At 40.0% G+C, this 14010-nt stretch overlaps 1 protein-coding gene across 1 annotated transcript in view; it reads left to right on the top strand.

The window, feature by feature from the left end:
- HMGA2 (high mobility group AT-hook 2) overlaps window positions 1-10604 on the top strand; it is a 45297-nt gene extending 34693 nt beyond the window's left edge. The window contains exon 4 of the mRNA XM_052640569.1: window positions 10422-10604. Within this exon, the coding sequence (XP_052496529.1) occupies window positions 10422-10604 (183 nt within the window). The remainder of the gene's footprint in view (window positions 1-10421) is intronic.
- Window positions 10605-14010: the final 3406 nt, after the last annotated feature.

Here is a 14010-nt window from a genome sequence, read left to right as displayed (position 1 = left end):
CTAGAACAGAATGTGTGCTCAAAGTATTTCATGGTGTGTGTACAATTTTTAAGTAGAAATTAAAAAGAAAGAAATCCTACCTGCAGTCAGCACTCTCCACTGTTTGCATTCCCCTGAACTTCCCTTGTTGAATACAGTCATTTGTGTTTCATAAACATTCTTCCTGACTTCATTCTCTTTAGCATTATTTGATCGATCTGGAAGGAAATGTCCATATAACCTTAATTTGTACATTTTTTAAAAAGTCTTTTTTAAAGCAAGTAATGGGAATGTATGCTGTGTCTTTTATTAACTTTTATATATGTGATTCCAAATCTCTCTTTAAATTAATGTCTTTTAGCTTCAAATTGACTTCTTCCCATAAGGCTAGTCCCCATTTCCTATAATCTTACAGACCTAGGAGAACATTTTCCCTTCTGTCGTTTTGATAATTACGTCCTCCGTGCTCAGTGGTGGCCTATTAACTAACATGAATACTGTGGGCTTGCAAAATAGCCTCAAATTTCCATATATTAGAACTGTGAGAATTTTCTATAATGGTGCTTTAGCAATAATGATGGAGGTGCAGGCATTTCCTGAGGATTAATGACCAGCTGGGAGGAACCAGTGGCCCTTGGCTCTGCCTCCCAGCCAGCCATTAATTCCGAGGAAATGTCTTTTGCTGAGGTCGTTACTGCTATTACAAGCTTAAAATGGAAAAACATAATAGGCATATGAGTTACTTTTATGGGTTGATGCAGTTTCCAATGGTATGTACTAATTTGAAAAAATGACTGTGTATACATAACAATTGTAAGTCAGACTGTTTGAATCATCCTTTAGTATTCCATATGTTTTATAACTGGAGTTATACAGTTCTCTACCTTTCCTGCTCAAAAAAAAAAAAAAAAAAATTGACTCCTTAATTTCTACATTGGTTCAAGGCTTCAAAGTGTTGTGTTTCACTGACATATTTAGAAACATCAGTTTCTGTTATCAACTTCAAATAATATTCAGGTTTCACACATGGGCTGAAAGGAAAAAAAAATGAGTTCATTTTCCATTTTTGTGATAATACTTTTTCTTTTAGAATGAAAGATTGAAAGAAAAAATTTTAAGCCCTGTAATAAATTGCTGTGCTGCTTTGATTTTTTTTTTTTTTTTGCTGTCATTTGTATAAGAGACAGCCTTATATTTATACTTTCCCATAGTGACTCCATGAGACAACAATGCACAACTTAGTTTTTCAGCACTGCAGGGTTTTTAAAAAATCTATATTAAATATTGCAACTATGGGAAACCCTTTAATGCAACAAACACACAAAAAACACTTAAAGATGAAGCCAAAGTGTCAAAATGCTTCTTACCACGCTCCTTTCTCTTTTTAATAAGTAGCATTTTTTGTATTCTTCCTTCTGATCTTAATCATCTGGCATTGTTTTTCATCTCAGTTATTAGCAGAGCCAACCTAGAAACATTCCTAAAAGTTGTAAAAGGGAGAACCTGAACAGTCCTGGAATATTGCCATCCTTGCCCCGATGGAGAAATGTGGACAGCATCATGCAGCCGTGAGCCTGTGGGCCATTTTTACCTGTCTCACCTGTTAGTAACTCTCTGTGTTTGTCAAACCTCCGATGTAGGCCAGGCTCAGTGGGGAATTTGAAATATTGCAGGACACAGATGTGCACTAAAAGCAGTAGGAATCAAGCTAAGAAGTCCTGTCCTATTTGGCCCTCAATTTCCTGTCCCACTTCTTCAAATTTGCTTGTAGCCTACAAGTCATTGTTCATGTTGGTAGACTTATCTGTGCTCAGACTTTCTTGAGCCTACTTTGTCAAAGGTCTCTACATCTCCCCATTCTGCTTCTCCATCTCCTCAACTTTTGCCACCTACAGAAAGCTTAGATGCCGCTTTGCATCTCTGACTATTCCTCTGTTTTCTTTCACTTTTGTCGAAGGTGCTAGGATTCTCCCAGTTCTTCTGGAGCAGCAATGCCCAATAGAACATTCTGCGTTGATGGAAATGGTAATGTTCTGTATTTGTGCCATGCAATATGGAAGTCACTAGCCACATGTGGCTGCTTGAACAATTGAAATGTAGTTGGTGCGTTTGAAGAACTAAATATTTGGTTTTACTTCATTTTAACTAATTGAAGTTTAGATAGCTTCACATGCTAGTGACTACTGTATTGGTCAATGCAGTCATCTTGGATCCATTGTATCTTCTCCTTGCCTCCATTATCTGTCCTTTTTACCTTCAGTTGAGTTTAGTTAAGTTGCTCAGTCATGTCCACCTTTTTGCGACTGCATGAACTGCAGCACGCCAAGCTTCCCTGTCTATCACCAACTCCCAGAGCTTACTCAAACTCATGTCCATTGAGTTGGTGATGCCATCCAACCGTCTCATCCTCTGTCATCCCCTTCTCCTCCCGCCTTCAGTCTTTCACAGCATCAGGGTCTTTTCTAGTGAGTCAGTTCTTCACATCAGGCGGCCAGAGTATTGGAGCTTTAGCTTCAGCATCAGTCCTTCCAATGAATATTCAGGATTGATTTCCTTTAGGATGGACTGGTTGGATCTCCTTGCAGTCCAAGGGACTCTCAAGCATCTTCTCCAATACCACAGTTCAAAAGCATCAATTCGTCAGCGCTCAGCTTTCTTTGTAGTCCAACTCTCACATCCATATGTGACTACTGGAAAAACCATAGCCTTGACTAGCTAGACCTTTGTTGGCAAAGTAATGTCTCTACTTTTTAATATGCTGTCTAGGTTGGTCATTACATTTCTTCCAAGGAGGAAGCATCTTCTAATTTCATGGCTGCAGTCACCGTCTATAGTGATTTTGGAGCCCCCAAAATAAAATCTGTCACTGTTTCCATTGTTTCCCCATCTATTTGCCATGAAGTGATGGGACCAGATGCCATGATCTTAGTTTTCTGAATGTTGAGTTTAAGCCAACTTTTTCACTCTCTTCTTTCACTTTCATCAAGAGGCTCTTTAGTTCTTCTTCGCTTTCTGCCATAAGGGTGGTGTCATCTGCATATCTGAGGTTATTGCTATTTCTCCCAGCAATCTTGATTCCAGATTGTGCTTCATCCAGTCCATCGTTTCTCATGATGTACTCTGCATATCAATTCTACTATGTCTTTTTCCCCTGAAGGAGACCTTAATGCCCTTCTACTTCAACTTTACCATATTCTGCCTTTGGTCTCTTGCCTAGTTCGATATGACAAAATCGAGAAGCCTCTGTGCATAGACCTAGAGGAAGTATAGAGACCAAGAGAGCATAGTCCAGGGACTTACTTGATTGTACAGTGGTTGAGACACTACTCTTCCACTGCAAGGGGTGCTGGTTCAATCCCTGGTTGAAGAACTAAGATCCCACATGCCTCGTGGTGCAGCCAAAAATTTTTTAAGAAAAGAAAACAGTCCATTTCATCTCCTCTACGGGCTTACAGAGTAGAAAGAACCAGAGTTTTCTGTGTTATAGGGAACAGACAGCTCACGATCCAGCATTAACCAAGAGTAAGCCATTTGCGGATTTTCCTGAAGGACTTTATGGCTTTGAGATGGGACGTATTACAAAAGAGTGTGATTTTATTTATAAAAGGGTTGGAAACTTTTAAACCGTTTTAAATGAGGTAGTTCATAAGGTATAACACCATTACCTCTTAAAATACCACACTAGTGCCTCAGAATTAAGGTGACTGTATGTCAGGTTTTTTTCAGTTCAGTTTCAGTTTATGCTGCCTGTTCCAGCGTAACTACCAGTAGCACTCCTGCCAGTCTCCAAGGTGTCCAGCTTGGGGGGTAAATCCTATAATCCCCTGCCTACAGTCTGCCTAAATTTTATGCACACACACATACACATGCAGTTTGTACCTCTCCTAATCTTGTTGCATTTGTGCTCTTAGGTTACTTCCAGATTTTTCTTCCGTGTCACTTCTCTATCAGGTCATTCCTCTGTTTGGAAACTGCCAATAGCTCCTGAATCAATTATAAATTTTTCAAGCCTCATAAATAGAACTATTGAGCTCTGTTTTTTTCCTCACATACATGTAGCCAAGTGAATAAGCTTCCTATTCCACGAACAAGGCGGACACTTTCTCACCTTCACTTTGACTGGAATCTCTTTCTCGCATGTCCAGCTGCTGAAAATCTTCTCCAGCCTTCCACGTCCAGTCTAGACACCACTCTTTTATGAAGTAACCCCTGACTCTTCTGGTCAGAAGTGGGCTGTCTCACCCCTGAATATGAACATATGTTGTTCGTGCCTTGCTTAAAGCATGATCCATTTTCCTTTGTACTGAGACTTTTTGAATAGTTCCCATCTTTGTTTAGCAGTTTTACAAACTCTTTGAGAAGAGGTACCACGTGTTTTGCATTTTCTTTAAAACCCAGGACAGGGGTATACAGTAGTTGCTTAATACATATTTGTTGAATAAAATTTTAAATGCTTATGGCCGGGCAACTTAGGTCATTCCCAAACGATGATTTCTTAAAACTGTGTAATTGGAATCTTTTTTTTTTCCCAAGTATTTCCACAGTTTATGCCATTAATTATAGTACTCAGAGGAATTACTGCTGCTATTAATCTCTTGGATCCAATACTTAGAGACATAAATAGAAGTGACATTAGCTCTACCATTGTGTTCAGTGAGATTACAAAATAAGGAGTAGACTTAGAAGTAGATGTCAGAAAAATACCTGCAAAGATAACAAAATGTAGAAAATCTTGCTAAGTTTAGTTCAGGAACACAGTCTAAGATGAAACTGCCAAACAAGATTGATAACATGGTGGCCTACTCTTCTGCACTTCTGGAAAGAGCTGTGTCTATTTGGGGGAATTTTCCTCCAAATAAAAACCCCAAAAAAATGTGTTTCTGAGTGACTTTTATAAAGATCATTTAAAGAAGTAACACTTGTTGATTGGGATGGACAAAAGAAAGCTGCATGTGGCAAAACTTATCTGTGAATATACTTATTGTTTTTAATCATTTTCTATATATATATGGTACACTGAATTTAGAAAATAAATTAGTTTTCTTTTAAAAAATTATATTGTAATTTTAAAAAGTGCAATTGACATATAACGTTATATTAGTTTCAGGTGTATAGCATAATGATTCAGTGTTGGTGTATATTGCAAAAGGATCCCCATAATAAATCTGGTTAACATCTATCATTAACTATAATTGCTATGCTGTAAGTACACGCTCATGACTTAACACTGGAAGTTTGTACCTTTTGACTGTCTTCTAGATGTTTTGTATATTTGATTTAAGCACCTTATATGTCCATGGTAAACAAAATGATAAAATCTTAAGAGTAAATTCAGTAAAGAAATATTGCAACTATTTTCTCAATAGACAATTCTTTAAAATTTAATTAATCGACATTTAAAAATTATGTGTGGGCATGTTCCTAACTATGCAATGAGACTTTAGATTTTAAAGGGTGGTAACAAAAGAATAAGCATTGGATATGTTTACTTTTTCTCAGACTCTTGCAAGAAACTTACCAAAACACATATGCACACCCTGTACAACTTCAAACAACAGAAAATGGCTTTTTCTCTACCCACTTCTCTCCCTGCTTCCCACAATCAGTATCACGACCTCGTGGTATCCAAGTTGGTCATGTCTGACTCTTTGCGACCCCATGGTCTATAGCCTGCCAGGCTCCTCTGTCCGTGGAATTTTCCAGGCAAGGTTACTGGGGCAGGTTGCCATTTCCTACTCCAGGGGATCTTCCTGACCCAGGGATTGAACTTGCATCTCTTGCACTGGCAGTGAATTCTTTACCACTGAGCCATCTGGGGAGCCCACCACCACCATGACTACCAATAGGCTTAAGTATTTGAAGTACTTTCACATTTTTATGCTACATGAGAAGTAAAGAAAAACTATTCCTGAAAGTGCATTTAAAATACTGTTTTCAAACAGTTAATCTTCTGGTTGTAGAAAACAGAAGCCGGTTGTTAGAAATCTCATGTGCTTCAAACATTTAGAAGGCGGTAAGTGTAAAGGACTAGAAGCATGAGTCTAGTGCTTCTTGGAGGGTGGCCATATGCCCATAGCTAAGAGAAAAAAAAAACCCAGGAAGAAGAAGAATGGGTTTAGATAAATTCCAAGTAGAGATGAAATAATCATATCCTTGTTATGTATGGATGACGTTTGAGAAAGGAAGCTGAGCCGCAGATAAAGATACGAGGGCTCTTTGTGGTAGTAAGTGAAGCCATGGCTGTGGATAAAGATCACTAGAAAACGTGGAAAAAGAAAAGTGAGGGGGAAAAAGGAGGTGATGCAGGAAGTGGAGAAGAAAGGGACTATGGGAGCATTACACACAGGGAGATGAAATAGGCTGCTAGGGATGGTTTATGGCCCAGTGGTCGCTCCATGAACAGGACGTCTGCATGACTCCCTGGCCCCTTCCTCACCCGAGCTCAGCTCATGGTCTTTAAGCTCTCCACAGACTCACTGAAATAAGCACACCACAGACAGCAGTGAGCCCTGCATCCTGGTGATGCCATCAGCGCTCAAAGACAGCAAGGGAATGAGACCAAGGAGAATCCTTTTGGAGGCCAGATCATTAACTCCTATCTGTGACATCCCTTTTTCCATCTGGAAAAGTTAAATTCTCTTGTGCAATTAGCTTTGCAGAATGGAGCGGTTTTGTTGGTTTACTGATACTGTTGAGCAAAATGGGCACAAGTGCAAGTCCTGGCCCCAGCAGTTGATTGCACCTTCCTTTCTGAGGTAGATGTGAATGTAAAGAAGAGAGAAATGTCCCTGGGGTGTTGCTGATTAAACTGACAGCCTTAGCTTTCAGGATCATTAGATTTCAAAGACAAAAAAAAAAAAGGCCCACCAAGATGATATCCTTTGCACGGATCAGATGATGAGGAACTGAGTTGTAATTTGGGACTCATTCACAAGAAAAGGTCTGAAGGGTTTTCACATGAATAGGATCATAAGGGTCAGAATGCCAGGATCTGTGCCCACCGCAGTCTCTCTGACCTGTAATAGACTTTGCATCTAAGACTAGCTGAACAGTTTCAGTAATGAAACAGAAAGGCTCTATTCTGTAGAGCTAATTGCAAAACAAAACTCACTTCTCCAGATGGAAAATGGGATACTCAAATCCACTGAAGGAAAGAAACACAGTTTCCCCCACCACAGCTCTGCAGTCTTAGTTCCATGGGTCTTATGTATGTGCAGTAAACATTTATGACCATATTTAGGTCCAGGCAGCATGTGGGATTTTGTGCTAGTAGTTGCTGATGAATACCTCCAATAGGAATCCTTTATGTCTGAGGTATCCATGGTAACTAAGTCGAGCCCATTTCCATTGTGCTGTTAGCTGGCCATACTTTGACTCTGTGGGCTCCAGGATTCGTAATTCCTATAACAACCCAGAGAGGTAGGTAAGTGCTTTTCAGAAAAGCAAACTTAAGCAAGGGGTTTGAGATTTGAAGAATACCGCATAGCAACCAAGATGATAATTTTTGACTCGCAGGTTAATTTAATTGAGGAGTGCTCCAAAGTCAAAAATTCCATAGCTAGCAACAGAATTATGATTATTAGGAAAATAATAGCTTTTTTTTTTTGCATCTCTGAAATCTTCTGCGATGTTATGGACTTCACCGTTGGTTGTATATTTTGTAGGTAGCTCGTGTTCACCCTGCACTTGGCAGAGATTGCTAGATTTTGTTACCTTAATAGCAATGTTTATTTTTTTAAGTACAGGGAAATATTTGACATACTAGAAAAATGCTTTGAAATAATGACATTAATATTATAATGTTTGTATAGCCTTTTTTCCCCTAGGATACCCTGCAAATGTTCTGTGCCCATTTAACACACATAGTAGGTGTGCTTTTGTTTGCATGTGCCCTGGCCACTTGAGCACCAGCATAAAATTGTCAGTGGCCTTTATTTCTTAGCTCATTTAACTGGGATCAGACATAGTGGGATGTATTTTATTCACTTCAGTTTTTTTGAACATTAGTGTATTTTTGCGTGATTTTCTGATGGTGCACTTTTTTTTTTCATGAAAAGGCATTTTATTTTAAATATAGTAGTGTGTACCTGTCAATTTGTTTTGTACTAAACATTTATAAGTAGAAATGAAAGCACTGTGTATAAATGAAGTGTGAATGCACTGAAAATATTATAGCTGCTGTTTTAAAATAGTTATATTAAATTTAAATCTAAGTTAGTCCTCAGACTTTCTAAAGTTTTCCTATTTGAATGGAAATACAATGTGGAATGCACCAGAGTAACATTTTTCCATTTCCCCATTGCCAAGATGGGAAGACACTTGCACTAAGCATCTGAGTCCACATCTATTTTTCACTAATATTCAAACTGTCATTATGGCTAAAATGATGGAGCATCAAATGTATGAATTCTAGGGAATCACATCAGATTTACTTATAATTGATTTGTGTGCAAGGAGAGCAGGCCTCTATGTTGGAGAGAAAAAAAGTTCCAAAATGTATAAGAAAGAATGGAAACCAAGAATCATCCCTAAGGAGAGCTGTTTGCTCATTCAGCTCACCTTTCTCCTATCAGTGCTAATCCTGGGCACCGTGCCAAATATTGAGGATACACTGGTAAGCACTTCAAGGCCCCTGCTGTCATGGATCGTACATTCTAAAGAGGGACTATGAACAGTGGCCTAGTTACTCAAGAGGAAAGATGATCATTTCTTGCCGTGATGAGAGCTGTGGATAGAGGTGAACCATGTTCATGTAATAGAGGAGTCGGGGAGGCTGCTTTAGGTGGGGCAGTCTGGGTGGGCATCGTGGAGGAGGTGCCGTGTGAGCTTAGAGCCCCGAGGGAGATGAAGCCAGCCTCACAGCTGGTAGATCTGCTGGCCTGGCTGGCATTAACAGCAGATGGGGATGAGGCGTGGGGGGTTAGAAGGGGCTTGCTGAGCATCAGCTTTATTTTTCTTATCCCTTGGATTATGAAGAATGCAATAGTCAGAATACCCAAGGATTTGTTAGAGATATTATAAGAGGCAGGAAAAAGGTGACAGGATTCACTCTGTCTATTCTTGTGACACCTATGTGACTGTTTGTAAGCTTTAAAATATAATAAAGGTTACCTCTCCCACCTTAGCCCACCTTTTATTTTTCAGCACAGATTTAAGAAAGCAATCAAAGCAGTCATTATTAAAAATAGTCATTCTTCTTCTTAGCAGTGCTAACTCAGAAAATAAAATCACTGGCACTTAGTTGAGATGTAGACCACATGTATCCGCACTGCTTGGCCTTGTGCCCCTTAAACCCATCTGAGTCAGATTGTTCTTTCTGCTGCTGTTTTCCCTGTAGAAATGAGAGAGACAGAAAGTATGTGTGTAGGGATGGGAAAGGAGAACTCAGTTCTGGTTTCTACACACTGCAGAAGCACATAGTAGAGGAGGAAACAGAATATGCGAAAAAAGAGGTAGAATGAGGTGCAGCAGATTCCTTAGCTGTGGGTTGAATTACTAGCTCATATAACAGCAACAAAATGTGGACACTGTGAATTAGGACCTGCTGTTGTTCTTAGCTGGTGCTCATGAGGTAGTGGATGGCATGAACTGTGAAGAAGTGACTTGTCCTGTTTTGATGATGAACAGAGGTCTAGCCCCCAAGGCACTGAATTCTTTTCCAGCTTCCTCCTCTGAGATCTTCCTCTGAAATCTTCTGTGATGTTATGGACTTCATCGTTGGTTCTGTATTTTGTAGGCTGAGAACATCTTCCTCTGTTGGGAACATCTATGCTTTGGGAAACAAAGGTAGCATGAAAACCTTGAGATCTTCTCAGGAAGAGGAACCTCTAGGAACTTATTCTTCTGGGGAGAGCCAGGACTCAGAACACTTGGAAGGGTATCTGAGCAGGAGGAGCTGGAATTGGCCGGCCAGTGTTTATTATGCTTAAGCTACAGAGCTAATTACTGTGAGCAGACACAAAGGAAAGAGAAGACCAAAACCCTATCCTCGTGATACTGACAAATCAGTTGGCCTGAGCACACAGGAATTAACTAAAGAACACTTCTGCCAAGTTTCAGTTGTGTAAAAGGGGAGGAGATGAGTCTTGTGGGGAACACAGAGTTGAGCCATGAGCAATTGGTCAGTAAGGCTGCCTGCAGGAGAATTTTGGGTGGAGTTTTGGAGGAAGTGAGGACAAGATTGGAGTTAACATACATAAAACTTGTCACCTGAAGAAGACTGGAACCACCTGGAGGTTTAGAATGCAGTATCTCTTTCCTATATGTTCCCTGAGGTCCCGTGTTACTCTATAGCAGTGTTTACCAAGAGCTGAAACGAGGGACTTGGGCACCATGTTGCTAAATCCATGAAACACTGGCCTTCTGCTCTGCCTCTGGCCACAGCTCAAAATGGAAACAAATGTCACAGGCACCTGTAGTGCTGTCCCTTTTGTCTTCCGAAGTCCACTCACTTTCGAGCCCTTTCTCCGTCCAACATTGCTCACAAAGGAATCTCTGAGTCTGAGAAGGAACAAATATCCAGTAACCTTCTGCTGCTGGCCTCACTGAAAGGGGAGAGAATTGTGTTGAATGCCATTGGAAGTGTAAGGATTTCTTGTGACAGTTACGTCTCAGGAGAAAACTAGTGGTTAAATTGCTAAGTTCTTTGAGTCACTTGCAGTGCAGATAAGTGCCTGACCTCTCAGTATCATGTTTCTGACTTCTTTGTTCTGCCTTCATTTTTTTTTTTTTCAAAATGCCATTTTCATTTGTTCTTAGAGTGAAGAACATGTCAAAGAGCCTCTCTAGCAGTAGGTGGTTTTTACAGAGCACATGAAGAATGAAAACTAAATTATCATCCTGGAAGCAGTCCACCAGCATCGGAGAGGTGTCAGATTACGTGCCAGTCTTGGCTGTGTCAGAATGTGAAAAGGGAAAGGGAGAACTGAGCCAACGTTGCATCAGTTGGGCCCAAAGCACCCTTTACCTTGAATATGGAGAAAAATCGCAGCAAGAATTTTTTTTCTCTTTTACTCTTTTCTCCATGGTTCTTATCTAATTCAGTATATCTTAAATGATAGTTCATAGAATGCTGTCCATCAGGGAAAAACCCCAGGTAGTACTGGTCTTGCATGTTCTCACCTAGCTCTTTTACCTGAATCCTCATTAGAATCTATGGGAATGTTAGCATCATTAGTTTAAATTAATCTATATTAGTCTTAATGCTATCAGCTAGGTGATTCGTGGGTTTTATTGGTTATTCTTTTTTAAAAAATTTATTGGTTATTCTTTTTTTTTTAATTTGACCACACCGTGAGGCATGTGGGCTCTTAGTTCCCCATTCCTGCATTGGAAGTGCAGAGTCTTAACCACTGGACCACCAGCGAAGTCCCCTTTTTTTGGTTATTCTTGATAAACTAATGGAATCATGGCATTTGGAAATTAAAAATTAAATCAAGAATTTGTGCCAAAACTCAAATTACAGATACTATCATATTTTAAGTGCCAGTGCTGTCCCAAACCACCAACACATTCTGTACAAATTAGCCTAACAGACCATTGATTTCCTGTTCCATATTTTTTAAGAGATTGATGTTAGTAAGCTGCTTTATTGTTGTTGTTGTGTAGTTGCTAAGTCGTGCCCGACTTTTGTGATCCCATGGACTGTAGTCTACCAGGTCCACGAGATTTCCCAGGCAAGAGTACTGGAGTGGGTTGCCATTTCCTTGTCCAGGGGATTTTCCCAACCCAGGGATTGAACCCTCATCTCCTGCACTGGCAGGCGGATTCTTTACCACTGAACCACCAGGGAAGCCCAGTAAGCTGCTGCTGCTGCTGCTACACTTCCTTAATCAAAGAGGCAGAACCTTTGCAAAACACTCAGCTGATGAAATGGCACACTAAAATGAGTCTAGAAAACTGTTAACTGTTTTCTAACACCCCTGCTGAACTCAACTCACTACCAAATAGACTTTGATTCATTTTTGTGTAGAGTTCCCTAGGCCAGGTTAGTTTGGCTATATCTATGTATTTATCAATTGAAATAGGGTACTGCTGCTATTATCATCATGTATCTATACATAAATCAGAGCTAGGCCAGAGGAGGAACATGCTAGATCACAGAGCGGCTGAGAAAGATGACAGCAGTGACTAGAAAATGAAACATAATGGTTGTATTTCAGGGACCCTACCCAGCAGATGGTAGTTATCATAGCTTTTGAAGTTTCATCTGATTACTTTGCCAACAAAGGTCCGTCTCGTTAAGGCTGTGGTTTTTCCAGTGGTCATGTATGGATGTGAGAGTTGGACTATATAGAAAGCTGAGCACAGAAGAACTGATGCTTTTAAATTGTGGTGTTGAAGACACTTGAGAGTCCCTTGGACTGCAAGGAGATCCAACCAGTCCATCCTAAAGGAGATCAGTCCTGGGTGTTCATTGGAAGGACTGATGTTGAAGCTGAAACTCCAATACTTTGGCCACCTGATGCGAAGAGCTGACTCATTTGAAAAGACCCTGATGCTGGGAAATATTGACGGCAGGAGGAGAAGGGGACGACAGAGGGTGAGATGGTTGGATGGCATCGCCAACTCAATGGACATGGGTTTGGATGGACTCCAGGAGTTGGTGAAGGACAGGGAGGCCTGGAGTGCTGTGGTTCACGGGGTCACAAAGAGTTGGACATGACTAAGCGACTGAACTGAACTGAACTGATAGGTTGATTGATCCTCAAGTCTAACCTGACATTGTAGTCCACACTCCTCTCTTGCTATCGGCTGACATAACTGGGGAGAAGTTGAAGTTACCTTCTGTCAATGGGGTAACTCCTCAGCAATCATAGTAAACTACCCTCCATTGCACCATTCCTTCCTATAAAATGGGCCAGAGATTCCTGTTCCATTTCTGTATTTAAGAAAGAATGATCAAACTCTTTTATTTCAAAGGGATACACACACCCCTGATGTTTATAGCAGCACTACTTACAATAACCGAGACATGGAAGCAACCTAAATGTTCATTTACAGACAAATGGATAAAGAAGATGTGGTGTGTATATACAATGGGATGTTACTCAGCCATTCAGCCAAAAAAGTGAAATGATGTCATTTGTAGCAATATGGATGGACCTAGAGATTATCATGGGCTTCCCTGGTGGCTCAGACGGTAAAGAATCTGCCCACAATGTGGTAGACCTGGGTTTGACCCCTGGGTTGGGAAGATTCCCTGGAGACGGGAAGGGCTGCCCATGCCAGTATTCTTGCCTGGATAATCCCATGGACAAAGGAGCCTGGCAGGCTACAAGTCCATGGGGGTCGTGAGGAGTCGGACACAACTGAGCAACTTTCACTAGAGGTTATGATATGAAGTGAAGTAAGTCAGAGAAGGAAATACAAATACCATCTGATATCACTTATATGCGGAATCTAAAATATGATACAAATGAACTTGTTTACAAAATAGGAACAGACTCATAGACATAACAACATACTTATGGTTACCAAAGGGGAAAGGGGTCAGAGTGGGATAAATTAGGTGTTTGGGATTAGTAGATACAAGCTACTATATATAAAACAGATAAACAACAAGGCCCTACTGTATAGCACAGGGAACTGTATTCAATATCCTGTAATGCACCATAATGGAAAAGAACATGGAAATGAATTTTCATATATATGAATATATATGAAATGCATTCATTATTTTATATATGCATATATATGATATATATATATCATATATATTGGAGAAGGAAATGGTAACCCACTCCAGTATTCTTGCCTGGAAAATCTCATGGACGGAGAAGCCTGGTAGGCTACAGTCCATGGGGTCGCAGAGTCGGACACGACTGAGCGACTTCACTTTCACTTTCACTTTCTATCATATATATATATATGAGATATATATATATGTATGATATATATATATATATAATTCTGCTATACACCAGAAACTAACAACTTCGTAAATCAACTATACTTCAATTTAAAAACAAGAATGGTCAAGAAATACAGTTCACATTTCATTCTGGTATATGCTATTTGAGCACCGTTTCT

The sequence above is a fragment of the Budorcas taxicolor genome, chromosome 5 (genome assembly GCF_023091745.1).
Source record: "Budorcas taxicolor isolate Tak-1 chromosome 5, Takin1.1, whole genome shotgun sequence".
NCBI lineage: Eukaryota > Metazoa > Chordata > Mammalia > Artiodactyla > Bovidae > Budorcas > Budorcas taxicolor.
This window is presented reverse-complemented; position numbering and strand designations above follow the sequence as displayed.